Source organism: Amblyraja radiata, chromosome X (genome assembly GCF_010909765.2).
Source record: "Amblyraja radiata isolate CabotCenter1 chromosome X, sAmbRad1.1.pri, whole genome shotgun sequence".
In the NCBI taxonomy this organism is placed as follows: Eukaryota; Metazoa; Chordata; class Chondrichthyes; order Rajiformes; family Rajidae; genus Amblyraja; species Amblyraja radiata.
Window position 1 is genome coordinate 10,808,527 of NC_045999.1, and position 24,426 is coordinate 10,832,952.

Genomic DNA, 24,426 nt, shown 5'->3' on the forward strand with positions numbered 1-24,426 from the left:
GGCTTCAGTCCAGGATAAATAGACTCTCCACATCAACTTGAAAGGCAGCTTAAATTTTGTTTCAATGAGACTGCTGTTACTCTTAATTCCAGAGGATGTAGCCACATCCTACTTAATCTTTCATTGGAGGACAACACACACTTCAGGAATGAATCTACTAGACTTTTGTTGAATCATTTTCAGGCAAATATATTTATCCTTGGTTAAGAAACTCATAATTTATGGAGAACCCCAATCTCACAAATTGTAATTACAATAAGATATTGTGCTGGTATGTTAAATTCCTTGTTAATTGTGACTGCCTCTAATTTGTCTTGGCATTGTCTTTTAACATTTTGTTTGCTTGTGCTCTAAGATTCCAAAGTCTATCACTATTCATATTAGAACCATGTATAAAATGCATGAATTATTATGTAGCCAGAGATTCTGATCTTTAAACCTCAAATCAATTATTATTGAAACAATGGTTTCCCAGAATTTCCCAGATTTACAGAATATCTTAAAAAGGATCAATTGGATCAAAAGGATCAGGTGATTTGCCTCCTTTCCATAAAACTAATGTTTCTAATAATTCTATGATTTATAAATACAAAAGACTGATTCCAATAGGAATAGCTATTTACCTTCAGGAATAGCTACTTCCCCACAGCCATCAGGCTATTAAACCTGGCACGGACAAAACTCTGATTATTAATAACCCATTTTCTGTTATTTGCACTTTATCAGTTTATTTATTCATGTGTGTATATATTTATATCATGGTATATGGACACACTTATCTGTTTTGTAGTAAATGCCTACTATGTTCTGTGTGCTGAAGCAAAGCAAGAATTTCATTGTCCTATACAGGGACACATGACAATAAACTCACTTGAACTTGAACCAATATCAGTTGTAAATTAACTAAACATGGGATTTCTATTGTGGAAATTGTCAGCGGAGGCTGCTTTGTCACTTCTACATGGGGTTGTTGAGGGGCGATATTCTTATCTGCATGACCCTTCAGCTCCTCTTAATACATGATCATTGAAAGTAAACCCTCTTTAACAGAGAGACCCTTTTATAACAGATTTTGGTTAAAGATTGATCTGCCAACGCCACCCCCAGCTCTCACTGCCTCCCTACCTCGCCTTCCACCCCATCAGCCATCGCAAACAGCATATAATCCTCCAACATTTTCGCCACCTTCAAAGGATCCCACAACTGGCCACATCTTCCCATCTCCACCACTTTCTGCTATTCACAGAGACCATTCCCTCTGAAACTCCCTGGTCAACTTGCCCCTTCACACCAAAACCACCCCCTCCCCAGGTATTTTCCCTTGCAACCGCAGGAGATGCGACACCTGCTCCTTTACCTCCCCCCCCCCCCTCGACTCCATCCACGGACCCAAACAGTCTTTCCAGGTGCGGGAGGAAACCAAAGATCTCAGAGAAAACCCACGCAGGTCACGAGGACAACGTACAAACTCGGTACAGACAGCACTCGAAGTCGGGATCGAAGCCGGGTCTCCGGCGCTGCATTCGCTGTAAGGCAGCAACTCTACTGGTAGAATAAGATGAGCTAAAGATAAAGTAACTTTCAAAAAGTATACATGATAATGTACAAGTTTAAAAGCAAATAACTAAACATTGTCAGTGTACCAAGAAATAAACTTTATCTGCAAATAATTATTTAAATATTAAGTATTAATCATGAATTGAAATGAAGGCACAAGGAAAACATTTTGCCGAAACTCTTCTCATGATGCACAATATAATTTATCATCTGTGTTTGTATTATCTAACATTTTTAATGAGATATTAGTTTTCTTGTGAAAAGTAATAGAGAGATATTCAGAGAAACTAGGAAATAAGACCAATCGGATGAAGTGGGAAAATTTACTCTGACAATAATGTTTAAGAGATCGCTTAATGTGTATTCACCAGGCCTCCGGACTGGGTCGAATGAAGCCAAATACGCTTGTGATTGGATACAAGACAGATTGGCATTGTATTAATTTTCGGGATGTTGACAATTATGTTGGCATTTTGCAGTAAGTAATTTTTGATATTTTGATTAAAGCCGGTATACTGTAATTTCTAACTAATGACTTTATACATTGTCAGTAATGCTTCAGTATAATGTGACCCAAGAAAAAATATTGTGCAACAAGATATTTTTTGATTTGTTAAATTCTGTTTTCTTCGATTTCCATTTTTTGTTCTGGTGTTTATACTAATGAAAATTTATATTGTTGCAACTTTCTTCCTCAAAATATTTTTTCATGTTACAGAATACATTTTGTGCACTATATTACTGCTGACCTAGTGTATCTCTGCATCAGATTTTCTGATAGGAATAAAATAAATAAATGCTAGGGTTGGATTGTTATAAAATAATCTTGATTATCCTTGATCCTGACCTCGGGTGCTGTGGAGTTTACATGTTCTCCCTGTGACTGTGGGTTCCCTCCGGGTGCTCCAGTTTCCTCCCCATCCAAGATGGTCAGGTTTATAGGTTAATTAACTTCTGCAACAAAAAGAATTGCCCCTAATGTGGAGGGAGTGGATGAGAAAGTGGGACAACAGAGTTAGTCTGCGGGTGATCGAGGTCGGTGTGGACTCAGTGGCTGAATAGCCTGTATCCATGCTGTATCTCAGGAAAAATGAAGGTCAGTCTTATCTTAATGACCAATACAACAAATACGTTACTGGTTTCTCTAATTTTTTTTTGTTCAAGAGTGAGTTTGACTACAAAGTGACTATTAGCTTTAGTACTTTGGATAGAGAATTCTGTTAGAACTGCATTTTTTGATAGTTTCTTTTGGGTTTTATTGTGGATGATAGAAATATTTATGTGACCGAATAGTGTTGAATGTGTTTATTCTATAATGCCAAACCATGTTTAACATGTTTATTCTAACTGTTCTTGTTATTTTAATCGAGAAACTTAAATACACTATTTTATTTAGCCAGTTTGCATTCACAGCATGAGGCTTTGCGAAATCCTGACACTGAGGCTAGTCAAGTCCTGCAGAATTTTCTATCCTTTCATTTTAATAAACGAGTAAATGGAAAATCTTAACAGCATTCACACCATTGGCATGAACACCGAACATGAAACTGTTTGACATGTTTATAAATATTTTTAACTTATTTTCAGCAAAGGAGCTAAATATGAGAATACATTTACCATTTTGAAATGTACTACTTTTGTTGCAGTGATGCCTTTGATTTTGAGTATGGTTTGATAATTCTGAGGATTAGCCAAGGACTTGATATCTCTCGTATACTTCAGATTCAAGGTAGGGCAACGTAGCCACAATAAAACAAAAGTAATAAACTGCAAATTCTGGAAACCTGAAATGCAAGTTTAAAACCTCCCTGGTCGAAACAAACATTGGATTGGGTGCCATCTAAAGGCGGTTGAGGTTTCAGTTATAAATCCATTATCAGAACCAACTTCAAAACTGAACATGCAAATATTAAAAGATTTTTCTTTTCCAAGAAATCCTTTGAAAAGGAGTAGTTTGATTTTGTGTGGTAATAAAAAATATTTTTTATCCACCAGATTTTGGAAGTTATACAATCTTGCGTATGTTCATTAAGGTATTACATACTATATATAAGAGTTTGGTCACTGGGTTGACATCACTCTATTGAAAGGTAGTTGTGAAAGTACATGATACCACACCTGGAGTATTGCGTACAGTTTTGGTCTCCTAATCTGAGGAAAGACATTCTTGCCATAGATGGAGTACAGAGAAGGTTCACCAGACTGATTCCTGGGATGTCAGGACTTTCATATGAAGAAAGACTGGATAGACTCGGTTTGTACTCGCTAGAATTTAGAAGATTGAGGGGGGATCTTATAGAAACGTACAAAATTCTTAAGGGGTTGGACAGGCTAGATGCAGGAAGATTGTTCCCGATGTTGGGGAAGTCCAGAACAAGGGGTCACAGTTTAAGGATAAAGGGGAAATCTTTTAGGACCGAGATGAGGAAAACTTTTTTCACACAGAGAGTGGTGAATCTGTGGAATTCTCTCCCGCAGAAGGTAGTTGAGGCCAGTTCATTGGCTATATTTAAGAGGGAGTTAGATGTGGCCCTTGTGGCTAAAGGGATCAGGGGGTATGGAGAGAAGGCAGGTACAGCATACTGAGTTGGATGATCAGCCATGATCATATTGAATGGCGGTGCAGGCTCGAAGGGCCGAATGGCCTACTCCTGCACCTATTTTCTATGTTTCTATGATGGCAAGTCATAGGCACGGATGGAGAGTGAAAGAAATTGAGTAAGTGGTTAGGAATTGAGGTAGAACTATTTCAGGAAAGATAGACAATTATTGGGGGCAATTCAGGGAATGTTCACCACATTGTAGGAAGGTGATGGATGCGCTGGAATGGTGTAGAGGAGATGTTAGTTTACGCCGATCGATGATCATCCTAGTTCCATCCTACACAATGGGGACAATTTACAGGTGGCAATTAACCTACAAACCTGCATGTCTTTGGAATGTGGGAGTAAACCGGAGCACCAGGAGAAAACGCACATGTTCACAGGGAGAACATACAAATTCCATATAGACAGCACCTGCAGTCAGGATTGAACCAGTGTCTCTGGTGCTGTAAGTCAGCAGCTCTGCCGCTGCGCCACTGTGCTGCCCAAGATTCACCAGGATGTTGCCTGGCATGGAGCGTTTTGATTATGAGAAGAAAATGGACGGGCTGTGTTTATTTTCCTTGGAGGGAAGGAAGTTGTGGCATGACCAAAGAAGTATCCAAATTTGAGGGGTCTGGATAAGGTAGCAATCTTTTTCCCCATAAGCATTGATATCTAGAATTAGTGGGCATGGGTATACAGTGAGGAGCAAGTCTTTAAAGGGGATAATGACAGCTGCACAGCACAGAAAATAACCCTTTAGCCCAGCTCTTCCATGCTAACTGTAATAGGTTCATATCCTGGCCTAATGCTCCTTCAATGATGTCATTGTATCCATCTTTACATACTCCTCTGGCAATTCTATGTGGAAAACTTTGCACCCCATGTTTCCTTTAAATTTCTTCCTCGCTCCTTAAAGTTATAATTACCTGAAACATTAACAGCCCATTTTTCTCAATAAAAGAACAATATGCTGTTTTGAGAACAGTTATTATAAAATATGTTAGGGCTATTCAGCATGAATATGTTTGGTTCTGATGAAGGCTTTTGAGCTGAAACAGTAATTCAATTTGTCTTTCTATAGAAGCAGCCTGACCTGCTGAATGTTTCCAACATTTTCTGTTCTTTTATTTAAGATCCATTTTTTGTTAAAGATTTATAGTTAAAGTTTAAACCCTAGCATTTATGTATTGGAATAAAGATGTGATTTAATAGAAGCCATCAATGTTTTGTTTGAAAGCCTATAATGATGAATGCATATAGTAAGCTCTCATTATTCATAAGGGTTAGGAACAACTTCCCATCGATAATAAAACACGACAGATACTACTGTCCTCTCCTTTGCACCCAGTACGTTCAACTAAATAGAAATATTCCCTGTAATGTTTTAACAATAACAAATTAATATGTATCAAACACATCAAAGGAAATACCTCAAAAGAAAATATTTATTAGCTTAACAAATTACTTTAATTCTACGTATTAATACAAGCAATGAACAGTTTTGAAATCACTGAACCAATGCAAACAAATACTACTCTCAGTGAGAATGGTGAAAAGCAGGAAAGGCCTTTTCACAAATTGTGTGGAAACTGATCACTATTTGTACAGACAATGATAGATTCCATAGTGTGTACATATGTAGATACTTGACAAAAATCCTCCACTGCATGAGTACATATTCCTGAGAATTGTAAATGCAGTGGATAGTGAGAATCAAGTAGAATAAATTTGGAGATAGGACTTGGTGGAATTTCATGGAGGTGATTCAATAGGAAAAGTATTAATAGGTACATTAGCTAAATTCAATAAATTACAAATTTATATAAAAATATATTATTGAATACAAAAGTTATTCATTTGGGGAGGTGAATTTTATTGTTTCGTCATGCAATTTGGCAAGATTATCTCCCAGTCGCCTAACTCTGATAATTTTGACCCAACACCACTGATTGCTTTTCATGCCTTCTACATGCATACAGTATATATTCTGTATGTGTGGCACCCTGCACTACTTTGGTGCCCCACCACATTACTGTCGGATTGCCTGTGAATAATGGGACTAGACCAATATAATAGGAGCGATAACCCCAATTGTAAATGGAGGGAAGAGATCATATAATGCCATTCTCTGTCTCTCCCTCCCCACATTGTCATTTTCATTTCTTCTGGCAAAAATGTACTTCAAGGCAAATCACAACATTTGAATGTCAACCCGTGACATAAATTGATATTAGTTATCTGTGGAGCTAAATATCATTTTCTTTCTTAAATCCATCCGTCTTCAGGCGATCATTTCATAATGCCGCAGCTTGTCAGTCTCTAGTTGTGTATGGAGAATACTAATGAAGGTAGATTACCTGGGTCAACAGCATTCATATAATTACAGCTTCCACATTCTTACCTATCCAGTCCCTCAAGCCTTATTGATTATATCAGTTTGAGAATAAACTGTTGTCTCGGAAATTATTTAAACAGTATGATAACTGGAAGATTGACAATAGAGGTACCTTCAGCACAGACTGGATCCACCAAGTTGCAGGACAGAATGTCACAGGTGATCCTGCATCTTGGTGGAAATCAAACTGTACAACTCCTCCCCCTTCTGTCGTGGGGTAGACTGAGACTGTCTCCCCACTCCCCAATCTTTGCACATCCCCAATCCTTTCCACTCGTCACTTTAATTTAAAGTTTCATATATTTTGTGTTTCTATAACTGTTGGCAGATCAATTTCCCTCCTGGGATGAATAAAGTTGTATCGTAAATACTATTGTCATACTAATTGAATCAAAATTGCTACTGCCCTATTGTAGAATTGTACAGTAGTGTCTTCAATGCAGCAATCTCTCGACTTTACACATTTATGTTGCAAAAATGTCATTTTAGTGATGACTATTTACCGAAAACAAAAGCGTGGAAACTTATTTTCATCAGTCACCACTCCAGCCCTCCATCACTGCCAGTGAAGCAACCAAAAAGACATTCGCCCTTTTTTGGTGTGCTTTAACTGGAAGCCAAAACAATACCCACAAGTTGGCCAGTGAAGTTCAGAAATCAATTTCAGGCCAGTGTCTAGGTTCCCTGTGCTTAAAGTAAGCGTGCCCTCTTTCTTTGAATTACTAACATTTAGTACATCGAAATCCCCTGTTTTATGTAAGGAGGAATTATAAAGAGCGGGTGACAGAAATAAAAATCTAAAACCTTGTGCGAATTTAATTGCTGTTCCTAGCAGTAAGGATTCTCTGTCCACCTTAAGAAAAAAAATAAGCCCATCAGCCAATAAAAATTTAACTTTTCTGCCAAATACAGTCAGGCGCAACTGATTCCAACATATTACACGGCTTCAAATGTTGCCATTCCTTTCCTGTACGAGACTTCCCCTGTGAGTCGATGAATACAACTTTAATATATCATAACTATATTGGCAAATGTTTAGCTGAGCATTTACAAAGTTACAAGAAGGTGCAGGGAATAATTGGGAAAGGAGAATTATAGTACAATGCTTCAGTGTGCTGGTGCTCTAGTATGATGACTATAGGAAGTGGAGCTCAATTTCTGAGTCTGAGGCAAAGTTCCATGTCATCATTAAGCAACATCCATATGGTAGCCAGCTGTGGTGAGGGACAAAGCACTGAATTTGTTCAGAACTGTTCTTGTGAACTTCCTGGCATAAACAGCGAGAGGGGTAGAACTTAGTTACTAGACCATTAGTAAAATAGCTGGCGTACATTTTGTCATTCTAGTCTGTTGTCTGAACAGCTTCCTGTCTAGGGGAAAAAATTAACTCTACGAGTTATTGTGAAAAACAATTAGTTTTTTCCTTAAATATTTAATGTAGAGAAAATACATGCAACAGTTATAATGTTTGGTTATATTCTGCAGGTTAATTGCTTCTGATATTAAATCATTTTTGTGGACGGCTAGTATCAATAATTATTTTCATTTGTTTTTAGAAGAAATGCAAAGGCAAGAACTAGAAAGACTAGCACTGGAATCTGCTAAGAAAGATGAACAAGAGGATGGAAAGCGTGGTATCCGTTCACTGAAATTCTTGAACAAAGCTGTGAAATATAATGCAAATACTTCACTAGCAGTAAATGCTCAGCAAGGTAAAGCATGTCCACCAACACTAAAATGCTAATATGTGGAAATGGCTAGGTAATGAACTAAGTGAGATTGCCTGATTTTGGCAAGTGAAGATTAGTTTCCTGGCAAAATAGGTGAATCTGGGTATCTGTTATTCTGAGGATTTCATTAGTCACTTGCTGGAATTGCTGTGCGAGGCTCTGAGAAATAAAATGGTAAATGAGAATATGTACGATAGATAAAAGCATTGTTTTTCTGAAGCAGGAATCCAGAAGGAGGATGCAATAAAGTCAGGAAGCAATTCTCCACAGAATAAAATGGGGAAAATTATCTTCACAGCTTTTGACAGTCCCACGATTGAGATTTGTTTTTGATAATGTATGAAATATAGTGTCCAAGATCAATTAGGTAATCCCAAGTAAGATCTGTGGTATGGTTATGAATCTTAACAAATACGTTTAAACTGGCAAGGCATTATGCCATATGGTTGAAGAAATATAATCTCACATTCAAGATAAGAATTGGTGCAATACAAGTAACTTGAAGCCAGCAATGGGTAAGTAAAGATCAAAAGTAAAATATCTGGACGTTGGAAATAATATTGTAACAGTCAATTAGAGAATGCATAATTGCCAGGGTATGTGATAGTAACTGGTGAGACTTAATCATTGTGACATGGCAATTTGTGGCGTGGCTTGCAATTTGGCAAGCTGGCTGGGCCATGCATGAAGGAGCCTCAAGCCTACCAAATGAATCAGCGACACACTCCAGATAAGGGAATATAGGGTAAACATTCAGACCCCATGTCAAAAGTATCCTTGCAATACCAAGTTGAGAGTTTAGGCTTTTATTTGTGAGAGGTTTCTTCTGTTTAGGTAGTCCTGACAAACTGACCAAGAAAATTGCTTGAACCTTAATTTTACAACCTCGAACGAACATCGTTTGCCACTCTCCAGTCTTTTAGCACCTCACCTGTAATTTTTTTTCTAGGCCCGTGCATCTGCAATTTCTTATATCCACTTGTAAGTTTTTTTCCTCATCGCTTTTTTTTGTTCCTTTTGCAAATAGCTCCCTTTCTATTCCCTCCAATTGGTGATTCCTCTCTAGTTCTTTCAGTTGCCCTCTGTGGCTGAACCATGTCTTGGAAGCACACTGGGATGATTGGTGCATAATGGACCATGAGTTTATGCTATGTTTGAAGTCTTAATTTTAAAACCAATTCCCCCAGATAATTAAGTGTTGTTCTGGCATAATGAAAGCAATTAAGAATTTCTTCATCGATGTGTCTCTTCATTGGGAAATGGCTCCTGAAATGTGGGCAGTGGTCCTCAGTTTCCAGGGTTTTATCATGGATCTTCATTGTTTGGGGGGAGGGGGCATGGTAATATGCAGTGGTGGAAGATGTTTTTTGCACATTTTAAGCATTAGGTCAATTTTTTTGTACACTTCACTGAGCTCAGAGTTTAGCCTTATGAACATTGTCTATGAGCTCCAACTTGTACATACTAAATTAAATTGGAGTACCTTGGTTCTGGAATGGAAGCAACAGAGATTGATCACCTTTTCATTTATCCTGCTGATTAGCTCCATGGCGGCAGGAGGCTTTGGTTATTTTAGATATACGGCGCGGAAACAGGCCCTTCGGCCCACCGGGATCGTGCCGACCAGCGATCCCCACATATTAACACTATCCTACACCCACTAAACACAATTTTTACATTTACCAAGCCAATTAACCTGCATACCTGTATGTTTTTGGAATGTGGGAGGAAACCGAAGATCTCGTTGAAAACAAACGCAGGGGAGAATGTATAAACTCCGTACAGACAGCACTCACAGTCGGGATCGAACCTGGATCTCCGGCGCTACATTCACTGTAAGGTAGCACCTCTTCCGCTGTGCCACCGTGCTGCTCTTAATGCAGCATTACAGTGAGAATGAGTTCATTAAACCCCCAACATTTTACACAGCCTTGCCTGCCCCCAACCTGGGAGTTATAAGATTAAATGAAGATTGAGAATATGCAATCCTCAATTTTAAGGGAATGGTCACCTTGGGCAGAGCTAGTAGCAATGCAAGTGGAATAATTTCATGGCACTTTCTGGCTGACCTTCAAATATGTATTTATTAAAGATTCGGTGCTGCAATTGTATAGTGTTTAAGATCATGAAAATGAATGCTGTGTGAGATGTCACATCCATTCTGGTAGTGGGAACCTTATTCATCACAAAGAACTCTTTGTCTTTTTACGGATATTTGCCACTAAGATGATGTAATTTTATACTTTGAGCTATTCCCTTTTACGAGACTTGTCACTTTTCCCAGCAGTGGACTTTTAAGCCAAAAGTTGCAGTCCAGCACATTTCTGCCTCTCCAGAGGCATTTAGCCTGTAGGATCCATGTAACTGTCAAATGTTAGAGCCCTATTCGCTTAATTTTGGTTCAAACCACTGAAACCAATATTAACAGACCACATTTGAGATGGGCTCAAATCCCAAATTAACAAACTAGATTTATTTATCGAAATTGAATAAATAGGACGTGGTGAATTTGTACACTGTTCCTTGGCAGTTAATATTAACTACACAAAATACAATGATTTCTTTTTCATATTCAGGCTTTAAAATCGCTACTGGCTATGCTGCTAATTTCAATCAACGCCAATTGGAAGCTAGTGCTCAATTCCAAATGAATCAAGGGAAAGGCACAATAGATGTTTGGTGGCTGTTTGATGATGGAGGTATGAAATATTATTGTCCAAAACATCTATATTTAATGCACTGAAGAAGGGTCATAAGCCAAAATGTCACCTATTTCTTCTCTCCAGATATGCTGCCTGTCCCGCTGGGTTACTCCAGCATTTTGTGTCTATGATTTAAACCAGCATCGGCAGTTCCTTCCTACACATCTAATTTTAATGCATGGATCAAAATCATAAGATTTTGTGGCTGTGTTCATTTGAATTAAAAATATCTTTGGTTATGAAAGTAGGACAGGCTTGCATTAAGATCATGAAAGCATTTTATAATAATTGAAATAATTCCAAACAGCATTTAATGATCTAGATGATCTTGGCAGAGGAGGCAATGGACCAACTGCTGGGATTGGGAATAATATGGAGGGTGTCCACTGGATGGCGTTGTTGAGTTGGGCTGATTGGCCTGTGTCCGTGACACCATAGTCACTTTTATATTTTAAAACATGGCATCCAATTTACACATAGCAAACTCCTACATCCAGGGGTAAAATGATCATGTTGAATAAGGGAGAAATATTCTTCCTGGAATAATTCAACTTGTACTATTCGGATCGTGCTGTTGGATAATTTACATCCATCTTAAAAAGGGCAGACGGTAATGGTTTAATACATCTGAAACCTCTATAACACAAACCCAGTCATGCGCTGAAGTACTACCCTAGATTATGCACCCTTTTCTGGGGTGGGGTTTGAAGGAATATCGTAACATGGCTAAGTATGCTGGTATTGAAAACAATTATGAAACCTGTACAGTATCTTTTTCCCAGCTGAAAAATCTATGAGGAACAATAATAGAGCAAAAAATATTTTGATTGAAAATGTTAAAAGCATATCTGATGTATTGATGGTGTGAATGTTAGCTCTCATCTGTTACCTAGAATAACTGATCTATTGTATATTTAGTTGTGTTGGTGCATTTAATGTACCTACTATAAAGCTGCAGCAAGTAAGAATTTAATTGTTCTTATCCCGATGCATGTGACAATTAAAAACTCTTGACTATTGGATACCATATGTAATACTTATACCAATGTAAGATTTTGATCTTTATGTAAAAAAATCTTTGAATGTTAAATGAATATATAGCCAGTCTCACTTAATTTTCAATCCCAATATCTTTGCTTTAATAGGTTTAACGATTCTCATTCCGTATCTGTTAACGACACGGAAAAAGTGGTCTGGTTGCAAATTGCGTATCTTTATTGGCGGGAAGTTGGATAGCATTAATGAGGAGAAACGGGCGTAAGTTTAGTTTGAAATGATGAACTTGGTGTTTAAATTATTTGAATATTTACCATCACAGTGAGACACTTTCACTGAAAATCAACTTTGTATCATGAAGTTTGTGATTGTGATTCTGGATGCTTTGCATGTGACATTCTAAGTGAGGATGCCAAATACATGCTTTCATTGCTCCTTTGAAGCTGACACCTGTGCAACAAAAGAGGTTGGTGACATGGCAGCACCGTAAAAACTAGGCCCCTTAAGTTATTTACTTATCCAGCATTCCTTTAGACTTTCTTCCAACACCTCAACTTTGTCAATAGTAATCTTCCCCACCCAAGCTCCTAACTTGCAACCCACCCATCCCAGTGCACTATTGTACATCCCAACTGTGAACTAATATCTAATTTCATTCTTTAACCATTGACTCTAGTGGCCCCTGTACTTAAACATATCAACCTCCCTGACCTCACACAAACTGCTCTGGCATTCTATGTGAAGGTAAGGCCTGACCAAGCCTTGTACACGGCCACATTTCCTAGTGGTGGGTGCACACAAGCAAAACATTATTTGATTGCTGAAGAATGATTGTTTAATGCAGTTTTGTGGTCATTGACCATAATTGCTAAAGTGTCTTGCGAGTGTCCACCTTTGATTACCATATTGCTAATCCGACATCAATACAGTTTACTAAGTGCTCCTTATTTTTCTAACTTCCTATATTACATTGAACGTTCCAGATCTATGTACACCTTTGGTTACAGCCTGTTGGATTAGTGCTCTAATTTTTTTAAATTTACACCCTAAACTTTCTGGGTAGTGTTTATCATCCAAAATGTCCCTAAAGCCTAATTCTGGCCATGTTTACTGTGTTAAAGGCACTGCGTAAATGAAAGTTTTTTGCTATTTCCCTATATTCCTGGGCATATTTGAGAAAATCGCCATCTTAGCACCTTATCCTAATAATTGTTATCCTTTCTGAATACAGTGTTTATAATTAAATATTGTACTTTGACTGATTTATAACTCATTGATTTATAAATGCTTGGTATAATTTCTCATCTTTTGCACCAGGTGTCTTGCATTAGGATCATTTTTAACCTGGCAGCAAACACTGTATTGGTTCAGTTGGAATGACTTAAAATGGGTGGGGATTGCGATCTCATGGATATTCACGGGCTGGTTGTGTTCACTCCTTTTACATCAATGGTTGCTTTTTGACATGATTGAAAAGAGTTTCCTGTGAGTTGCATGAAATTGAGATTTTGATCAGTAAGAAGTAGATTATTTTTCAGTCCCAGTAATTTGCGTTTCTGTGCTGGTAAAGTTATTAATTTTAAGTCACAAGTATTGAGAAAATACCGTGGTTATATGACTTTCAACTTTACAGATATTCTGAGTCTGATTTGCAGCTTTCACCATTTGTTTTTTGTTCACATGTTTGAAACTGATAACAGAGCCCATTACTCTACAATACTGCTTTTTGGCAATATTTAAATATAGTCCAGGCAACAGTCATGAAATGACAATTGGATATGGATGTTTCAAGCAGAAAGCATTTTTTTTTTAAACTGCTTTCCTGGAAGTGGAAGCAAGAGTTGCATATGTACCTCTTGGATGCCTTTTATAGTAACTTTCTCTCATGCATTTGCTTAATGTTGGTTAGCTGGAAAATGCAGCAAGCCAAGGAGGGTTTGGAACTTTACTGTTAAACCTTACTTTGTTTGGATGAAGTACAGACCTTCTATGTTGCATGTGAAAGAGCCCTGTTGTTTTTGTGTTGACTGTAAAAGGTCAAGTGCCAAATTAGCTGCAACCTTCATGAATAGGTTAGGCTTATATGTACTGACCTTCAAATATAACTAATATCTAACGCTAAGTTGTCAAGGTACGTGGCATTTATCAACAAATATTGGGGTGTAAAGAAACCTATTTATTTTTAATTCAAATTATATCCAACAGTAAAATAAAATTGCAACAGTTTACCACCTGGATACTAGAGTTTTATTTAAAAACTGAATCATTTTAATTTGGAGGTTGAAGAGACTGTGCAAATACATGATATGTAGCTGAGAGCCCCTGTTTCATCACTCATCAGACAAATTTCAATTCCCCAAAGGACCTTCAACAGATTGGAATAAATTTGAATTACTCTTAAATAATTGAACAGTTAATCTAGTACACTTAAGATCTCTGGCAGATTTTTCCAGACTCAAGCAAAAGATAAACTGCTGGAAGAAATCAGTGAGTTAGGCAGCATCTGTGGAGGCAAAGGGTTGCTCAGCATTTTTCAGGTCAAGAACCAGCAACAGGACAGAGTGTAGAAGGAAGATGGCCAGTGAGAGGGAGGGGAGCACGGTCGGATTTTGTTTCTTAACACATTTTCCAGTGAGTATGGTGAGTTTTAAGTGAATGGAAGAACGGAGGCCCCAGGGTGTTGAAGGAAGTGTGGGAACTAGGGCCCAATGAGATGTAATGGAGCACATCTAGTGAACTAGATGTGGAACCATTGTGATTTACAGATTATCAGAGTTTTACATAGAAACATAGAAAATAGGTGCAGGAGTAGGCCATTCGGCCCTTCGAGCCTGCACCACCATTCAATATGATCATGGCTGATCATCCAACTCAGTATCCTGTACCTGCCATCAACTCCATACCCCCTGATCCCTTTAGCCACAAGGGCCACATCTAACTCCCTTTTAATGTACATCGATTTTTGAGAAGGCCTTCTGAATGAAGTGAAGGGGGCAGAGTGATACAAATGTTTTGGGAAGGAGTTCTCAAGGGAAGGCTGCTGTATTAAATGCCCCTTCTACTAGCTAAGGGAATGATGCATGAGGGGAGAATGTGTGAGCGGGTGGAGTCTTACATTCAAAAAATCCGCCTTAAATTCCCTCTTGTCCTAAGAGGGAATTTAAGGCGGATTTTTTAAATGTAAGATGGGACAAAGCCTCATAGGAATTTGTATTTGACTGACTAGAACAGGATGAAACAGGAAGATTTTTATTTGATTAATAATTGGGAAGTTGGAGAAAATGGCAGCACTATTGGAAATTCTGAAGTTCAGAAATGATGGACGAGTAGACAAAGGTTTTGACATTAACAGGGTTAAAAGAGTGCTTTATTCTAACAGTTAGAATAAAGTGCCCCAGAGTTTGTGAGTTGTGAGTTTGAAGTAGGTTGTGGGTTAAGTACTGTAAGTGGCAGAGCCTTGGTGGACAGTCCATAAATTGTCCCTGTTTTAAAAAAAAAAAACAATGGAATTGTAGGAAATTATGTCATATCCATAACTTTATCAGCTATCCTGCCGGCATAGAGGTAGTCCTAAACTCGAGGGAAATGGATGATGGGGGGGGGGTGCTGGGCATTATCAGTAATTCAATCAAAGTTCAGCTCTATTTAAGGCAGATAAGGAGGATTAAGTATAAGAAAGAGCAGAGGTTGTGTAAGGTCCTGATCTTGGCAAGAAACGACATTAGATCAGAAGATATACAGTAGAAACCCTGTGGGTAAGGTTAAGAAAGGAAAAGGGTAAAAATACTCTGATGGGAGTTTAATTATATATTTGAAACTGATATTTTTAAGAACTGGGATGTTGCTTATTGAGAATTGGATATGAGGGAATGGGGTGGAAGAGGCAGTTTGCTACTGATTGAAATGGATTGAAGTGCTGTTGCATGCTTAGAATTTGCCCATATGAAATAGAGCTGGAGAAAAAAAATGTGTGGATAGTGCTTATTGGTTTTTATGTGGATGAGGGATCAAGGCATATTAAATCATTATTAAATAACCAAACTATTTTCAGCACAAGCAAGTCTAGTAAAAGTTTCATTGTTTAATTTTCCATTAATAAGCAGCCCTATACAAGTTTAAAAATTGCAAATTTCACATTAATGTCTATGGATAACATTTGTATCTCTGCAAGTTTATACCATTATGCAATTTCTTTGAAATCCCCACTAATAATTTTATTTAAAATGTGCAGTGAATGGTTTCAATAACCTTTTCATGGATCAATGGTGTGTAAGTAGTTTGTGACCTTTGCTGTACTCCTCGGCTATTTTAAAGTAATGGTTTTCTGTCATGCCAGCAGTTCAGAATCTCAATGATTGTAACACTGGGACATTCAGTCCTTTGAGTATGTGCTATCTGTATGCAAGAGCAATCCAGCTATTCTTCCTCTCCTGCCTTCTATCTGCAATTTTGTTCTTTCTAGATATTAATCAGCTCCCTTTTGAATGTAAAAAATGAATATGCCACCGCTTCTACCCCTATTGGACATTCCAGACCCCAACCAATGGCTGTGTAAAAATATTAGTTTTTATGAACTCCTATAACCACACTGCTTTCATACACTTGATTCACTTTATATTACTGTTTGGACAATTTAAATAAATGAAGGTTTGGCCATGGGGAATTTTCTTGTATGGTTACACAGAGGAAGGATTTTGAAGGAAATATCAGAAGACTGGAGTAATTATATTTCATAGCTATGTTGAATGTTCAGTGCAGAATGAAGAAGACACCAAGTAAGGTTATAAAATTGGTTAGAAGAAGAGAAATAATAGTCGAGAAAAGTTTCTTAAAAGTGGACACTGGTAATTCTAATAGTACTCCATATGTTTCATTCCTGTGTACATAATTTGAATATACAGTAAAATGGAGTAATATTAGTGTTTGAAAATAATGCTTAAATATATATATAGACTTAGAAAATGTATCGCCTATTATTACAACATCTGTATTACAATATCAATAACGTAAAAATCAGTAAAATAGGGGGAAAATAAATTAACATTGACGTCCACACACTCCTCACCTTACATTCATGGACCTTCATGCATCAGAACTGTAAATGCAAATAAATATCTTAACATGCACAGTGACATACTTGATACTAGTCCATGGCACTCGTGGCCCATTGGTGGTATGCAACAGCAGACCTCTTGAGTTTTTGTGAGGTCAGTTTAGTCAATATTGAAAGGGAAACTTTAAAATGCAGAGCTGACCGCTGGGAATCAGTCTAGGGTAACTAAAATTAAATGATTACAGAAGGGTTCTCCCTGGCCTAGATTTGAGATTTATTGACTTGTCTGCATTCTGCAAAACTGTTCAAAGCAGAAAATGTACAAAGCCTAATCTATGCACAAAACCCATGAACATTAAGTGCCATAGAACTTTGACATGGTGGCCTTCAAACAAAACATTTGAGAGTTTGCACCCACCGTTGAATTAATGTGTTCTTCGAGATATCTTAAAGTTTCTAGGTTGAATATACACAGTGTGCACTGAGGACTAAAGTGTGCCAAAAGGAGATTTTAGTAAGATGGCAGAATTGGTTGCAATGTGGAAGATAGAACCTGGCTAAGCAAAAGTATTAATTATACTTCATATGATGTGGAAGAATTGTTTTGGTTTCACAAGATACAAAGTACAGGTACCACAAGAATATTTTTGTGCTATGAAATGCTAATGAATCCAAAAATATATGCCTACAGATTTGATCTTGCATAGCATTGTTTGTTTCTGGAGCCAAGTACAATTTTACAAAACCCTGAGGCTCTAAGCACTACAAAATCTTCCCCAAGTCTTTCATCCAATCGTTGGCTCCGAAACCATATTAGCCTTGTCTTCACAAGTCGAGTCTCTACAGTTTTTGTGGGCAGATTTAAAACTAAAAGCTCATTTGCACACCAGTCAACATCCTTATTTTGCACTTAACCTGGCACTGCAATTTCAAGGCTATAGGATTAAAAAAAAAGAATATAATGGCAAATAACTGCTGTTCTGAGCCCAAATTATAGAAAGTGGAGATTCAATAAAAAGCTCTTAACAGGATGGTAGTAGTGATCAAAAAAGGACCAACCCCAGCATTTGAATGATTGAATTGAACAGCAAGATAAATATGACATTGTTTAAGATCAGTAGCATTCACATCAGGTTGCGAAGCATCCACCTATGCTCCTTACCACTGCACTTTACTTTGCTAGGTTTTTGTAATGCTTTGTTTCTAATTCAGATTTACAGAGCCTGGTGTACGTTTCCTTTTAAATGCTCTTTTCACATTTCATTCCTCTGACTTTTTTACAGAATGGCTGCACTCCTGGGAAAATTTAGGATTCAGTGTGCTGACATCAAAGTCATTGGAGATATTAACGTGAAACCAAGCAAGGAGAGGTATGAATGGTTGCTCCTGGGACCTCTAATTAAAGTAGATCTTTACCTTGCTGACAGATTCAATAATTCCTGCACACTACTGGATGGACATCCCTCCTTCTACCTCCATAAACTGCACTGCTGCTATTTTAAGTTGCACTGGCTGCTTCACCTCAATTCACGACTCGGCCCACCCCTTTCCTCCCGGAATTCCCAGTTAAACAGCACTTAAATTTTCAAACTTCCATGATGGCTAACCACTCTATCTCTACAATCACTTTGGCAACCCTCATGTGTTTATGCATGTATTCTGATCTTTTTATTATTCCTAAATTGAATCACTCCATTAGGACTGTGCCTGTAAATCTCTTTGTTTTCGTACTCCCTTATGGCAGTTTTTAAATTCTATCTCTTTAGCCACCATTTTGGTCCTAATTCAATGGACTAGAACTTCCTGCCAGCAGTAAGTCAATGACTTCCCAATAATCTACATGATAACAGTGAACAAATTTATCAGCTTTCTGCCCAATGCCATCTTCATCCTAAATATCAAAGCTCTGCTCAACATGGCATCAGCTCGTGAAACAACTGAGAATAAACTCTGAGACCTCTGTCAACAAACTTACCCATCCAGGGCTGATTGCTTCTGAATATTTTATATTCGGAAATATTCTAAAACTATTGCTTAAACATTCCACTTCCACTTTCCAAAGTACATGCGTGATGGTCTTGGACTTGCTCAAGTTTCAATGGCTGATCACCAGCAGGTCTAATCATGCTACTCCCCAAGAGTCAGCAATATCTGGTCCAAAAAATACTCAATATTGTGTCTGAAAAATTATAATAGAGAACAATTGTTTCCTAGGATCAGTATCGAGATAATAGACAAATACCTCAAACAAACAAGAAGGATGGACATGAGAAAAAATGTTTTAAGTATTATTAACATCTGGAATGTTTTATCTGAAAAGGTGGAAAAACCAGATCCAATAATAACTTTCAACTAATGTATTGGACATACACCTGAAGGATGAATTTTCATGGGTATTTCTGAATTTCGTGTGATTAGCAAGTCTAGAATTACAATATTTCCTCTGACATACAAATGGTTGGCACATCAAAAAGGAGCAGTGATTTCAGCAGCAACTTGAGTGATGCCAATCGCCTAATTGTCTTGACTATGAGGCAATGTTTACTGCTCCTTTATCGTGTTCCTTGGACATTTTTGTATCTGCACACCAGAGATTTAATGGTGCCATCTGGTCCATTTTGTTAAACTCCTTTTGAAAATCCATCTTCACTATTCCAACCACACTGCTCTTCATGAAACTAAGTTTATTGAATAATATTTGTACTTCACAAATGCAGGCTAAATTTCAGATATTTGATCAATTAATGCCTTCTCCACTTGTCCTAATGGTTTACCTATTCGGCTGATCATCTTATAGCTAATCTATTAATATTTATTTTTGATGGTTCATTGGACCAAATCCCACAGATGTCCCCGATATGAGGCAGTAGACCCAGAAAAACAAGCTTGCTGCTCCCCAAACTAAGGTGTTTCAGAGCAGTCATGACTGACAATTATTGTGAAGTGTTACTTAGAAAATTAAAATAACTAACATGGCCACAGGAGCTTCTCAGTCAAGTTTATCTCACTCATTGATGGAATAATACATAAATGTTGGAACTATTCAGCAAGTCAGGCAGCTTCAGTGGAGGGGGAAGTTGGGTGATGATCTTTCAGCAAATATTTACTCCTGCAAACACGGTCTGGATTTACTGATACCCTTCAGCCTTGTACACCAGTTTCCTTGAATCGACAATGACAGTACGAAGTTGCAGAAGTGAACAAATGAACTGCTTGGCATTAATTTCAAGCTGTTGATCCCTTCGGAAATATGACCCAATAAACGGGTAATGAGGACCACACAGGAGTAATCTGGCCACTACTCAGGCTGACCGACAAATCCACAGCATTATTTAAGATAATTTAAGCTCCAACATTGGCTTAGTGAGGAGCAGTTCATTCAGTGAGATTAAATGGAATGCAACATCATTGATTGCTACATTTAGTGACTCAACTTGATGCAGGATGAATTTGTACTAAGCCGTAGTGTTCTTAATCCATAATCTCTGGACCTCGACTATACTGCTGTTACCAGTCATACATGGGGCTTTTAGGAAATCAGGCCGCTCCCACTCTTGATCAAAGGCACAACACATCTTGTGGAGGGAGACCACAGGAATACTGGTGTCAAGTGCAGGATCAAGGAGATAGGAGATAGATCCAGAACATCTGCAGTGTAAGTGCAAAATGATGCAGTTAGTAAATTGTGAGGCTTTGGTACGACATCAAGTGTATAATTCATTAGTTTTTACATAATTATTATTAAAGATCCACTAATTGTGCTTTGATTTGGTCATTGTAACTAATTTCAGCTGGAAAGCATTTGAAGATTTGATTGAACCATATCAACTGCATGAAAGTTCCAAGGATCCTGTAACCGCTGAATTATTGCAGAAGGAGTATCCATGGAAAATTACTGATGCTGAGTTAGAGAGATTTAAAGACAAGGTAGACAAACACGCTGTAAACTATTGTGTTCATATTTATTACATGTATGTATGTCACTCATTCATTCATGAATGATTTTGTTCTCATAAATAGTAATGTACTCTGTGACTTTGTTTAAATTAGACATACCGGCAAGTCAGACTCAACGAACTTCTACAGGAGAACTCTCGAGCTGCCAATATCATTGTTGTGTACGTAAACTCCATGAATACTATTCACAATGAAGCAGTGGGACTGTTGACTATATAGATAATGTAACATAACAGGTCCAAGAATACATTTATCTGTATTTTTAGTGGACAAAGTGGCTATCATTACACATTACCTGAAGTGTAGATTTGAGAACAAAATAGTGAAAATATTGGCTCAATCTTCAGATTTTTTTTAGTTCAATGTATGTGAATGTGCTTATAAATTCTAATGCTAATAAATATTCATATTTGTTTTTCTTAAGATGTTAACTTTTGGTTTTCTTTCACACTCTAGGAGTTTGCCAATTGCAAGAAAAGAAGCTGTATCAAGCTACCTGTATTTGGCTTGGTTGGAGATTCTTTCTAGAAATCTGCCTCCTGTCATTATGATTAGAGGAAATCAAAAGAATGTGCTGACCTTTTACTCCTAACAGAAAATTGAATGTCATGGCTGCAGCAAATGCCGCACTTATCATCCAGTATATTTGAATTGTTTAAAGGGCATCTCTTGATTTAAGTAGCAAACAGGCTTAATTCTAGTTTCTAAAATTCTTTGATACCTTTCACAAATAATGTCGATGGTTATTCCTCTTCTGAAATTGGGTTTTCATGTTTGGTCATCAAACGTAATTATAAAGTTAATTTTTAAGTGCAATTTGAATGTTTTTGTTTTAATTTTGCAATGATAAAAGATTATTCCAACTTGTACAGTCATTGTACCAAAGAGATATACTCATCATGTAGCGATTATGTAGTTCCATAATTATTCATCAGCTAAGATCTTCAGAGTTTCTAGTCCATTGTTAAGGCCCCATATTCCTTCATCTCAGATTAAAACAAGACTTTATCAGGCATTTTGACTTGATTATGATTATGTTCAGTGCATTATTCAACAGTGAGCTTAAACATAAGAAAAGTCTGCTGAGTTGAGTTGTCCGACAAGATGACTTCCAGAAACAGGATGTTAAAGGAAGATGAGAACTTGTCATATCAAACAAAATAGAAATGTTTCTGACCAAAGTGGACAGAAATGGTAAAATGAGAAAAATATGTTAAATTTCATGAAAAGCAAAACACCTTTTATCATGTTGCCAGTTATATTTTGGAGGGATTTCTTGCAATGCGATACAAATATTTTGTTGACATTCAGAATGTATTGTTCCATGAGTTCAATTTAAATAACTATGTAATCTGTAAAACAATGGGAACTTTGTTGTAACCTAGTGTCAAATAATTGTTGAAATAAATTGCACTAGAATTTAATGTTATCCTTTTCCTTATTCTAAATAGTAGAATATAATATGCATTTTCTACTATTTTCACAAAATGCCGCTCTAATTTATTTCTTGTTTGAATTCATTATGGCGTAGTTTTTAAAAATGACTTGGGTTTAAAAAAAGTTATTCAATTACCAAAATTTACATTAAATTGATATTTTAGCATCCAAACTTGGGTAACATTTCACCTGTTACAAAAATATGGGTTTTATATCTTTCTAGATGACACAAAGTTTCAATTCCATTTTCTATTCAAGTTTAAAAAGTGACTATAGAAGAGTAATATTGGAATATACAGATAATGCACACTTTGTATTGCCGCTCTTTTAACGCTGAAATACTGAGGTTTTGAGGCTTTGGAGACAGATCACAAATTGAAATGAACATTCTGGTACAGGTACATAGAAAAATAGGTGCAGGAGTAGACCGATCGGCCCTTTGAACCATTCAATATGATCATGATTGATCATCTAAAATCAGTAACCCATTCCTACTTTTTCCCCATATCCCTTGATTCCATTAACCCAAAGAGCTAAATCTATCACTCTTGTGAAACCATCCAGTGAATTGGCCTCCACTGCCTTCTGTGGCAGAGAATTCCATAGATTCACAACTCTGGGTGAAAATGTTTTTCCTCATCTCAGTCCGAAATGACCTACCCCTTATTCTTAAACTGTGACCCCTGGTTCTGGACTCCCCAACATTGGGAAACATTTTCCTGCATCTAGCCTGTCCAATCCTTTAAACATTTTATATGTTTCTATAAGATCCCCTCACATCCTAAATTCCAGTGAATGCAAGCCCAATCGACCCATTCTTCAGTCAGTCCCACCATCCTGGGAATTAACCTGGTGAACCTACGCTGCACTCCCTCAATAGCAATAATATCCTTCCTCAAATTAGGAGACCAAAATTGCATACAATACTCCTGGTGCAGTCTCACCAGAGCTCTGCACAACTGCAGTAGGACCTCCTTACTCCTAAACTCAAATCCTCTTGCAATGAAGGCCAACATGCCATTAGCTTATTTCACTGCATGCTTACTTTCAGTGACTGATGTACAAGCACAACCAGGTCTCATTGCACTCCCCCTTTTCCTAACCTGACACCATTCAAATAATAATCTGCCTACCTGTTCTTGCCACCAATGTGGATAACCTCACATTTATCCACATTATTCTGCATCTGCCATGCATCTGCACACTCACGCAACCTATCAAAGTCACCCTGCAGCTTCATAGCATCCTCATCGCAGCTCACACTGCCACCCAGCTTTGTGTCATCAACAAACTTAAAGATGTGACATTTAATTCCCTTGTCTAAATCGTTATATTGTAAATAACTGGGGGCCCAGCACCGAGTCTTGCGGCACCCCACTTGTCACTGCCTGCTATTCTGAAAAGGACCCATTAATTCATACTCTGCTTCCTGTCAGCCAACCAGTTCTCTACCATGTCAATACCCTACCCCTAATACTATGTGCTCTAATGTTGCACACTAATCTCTTGTGTGGGACCTTGTCAAAGGCTTTTTTGAAAGTCCAGATCCACCACATCCACTGGCTCTACCTTATCCATTCTACATGTTATATCGAAAAATTCCAGAAGATTAGTCAAGCATGATTTTCCCCCTCATAATTCCACTCTAAGTTCGATCGATCCTATCACTGCTTTCCAAATGCGCTGCTATAACATCTTTAATAATTGACAGAATGGCACACAACTGGATTATTGAAAGTGCAAGCTTATCCTGTCTGCTCAGATGGCTAGATGAAATCTAATTTTTACTTGAAGCGGAGTCCTGCATATAGTTATGCCAACGTTTATTGTTTAGTCACCATTGACCAAGGAAGTTAATTGACTATTTTTTCATTGTTCTTTCTGGAAACATGTTGTGTGAAATGATAGCCAAGCTTGTCTAAAATACTACTCTGATTTGCCAAAATTCGTGAGGTGTGAAGCATTTATCTCAAGGATATTAAAAGGGCTGCACAAATATTTTTTTTTTCTG

General features: G+C 37.5%; 1 protein-coding gene across 3 annotated transcripts in view; it reads left to right on the top strand.

The window, feature by feature from the left end:
- slc12a1 (solute carrier family 12 member 1) overlaps positions 1-22,402 on the top strand; it is a 72,630-nt gene extending 50,228 nt beyond the window's left edge. For 2 of the 3 annotated variants that reach the window (XM_033014870.1, XM_033014871.1), the window contains exons 18-26: positions 1,929-2,035; positions 3,204-3,286; positions 8,097-8,218; positions 10,801-10,969; positions 12,118-12,229; positions 18,305-18,391; positions 20,813-20,948; positions 21,072-21,139; positions 21,435-22,402. In XM_033014870.1, coding sequence (XP_032870761.1) covers positions 1,929-2,035; positions 3,204-3,286; positions 8,097-8,218; positions 10,801-10,969; positions 12,118-12,229; positions 18,305-18,391; positions 20,813-20,948; positions 21,072-21,139; positions 21,435-21,570 — 1,020 coding nt within the window. In that variant the 3' untranslated portion in view covers positions 21,571-22,402. Of the gene's footprint in view, positions 1-1,928; positions 2,036-3,203; positions 3,287-8,096; positions 8,253-10,800; positions 10,970-12,117; positions 12,230-18,304; positions 18,392-20,812; positions 20,949-21,071; positions 21,140-21,434 lie in introns of all 3 variants that reach the window. The other variant, XM_033014869.1, reaches the window with a different exon arrangement.
- The last annotated feature ends 2,024 nt before the right edge of the window (positions 22,403-24,426 follow it).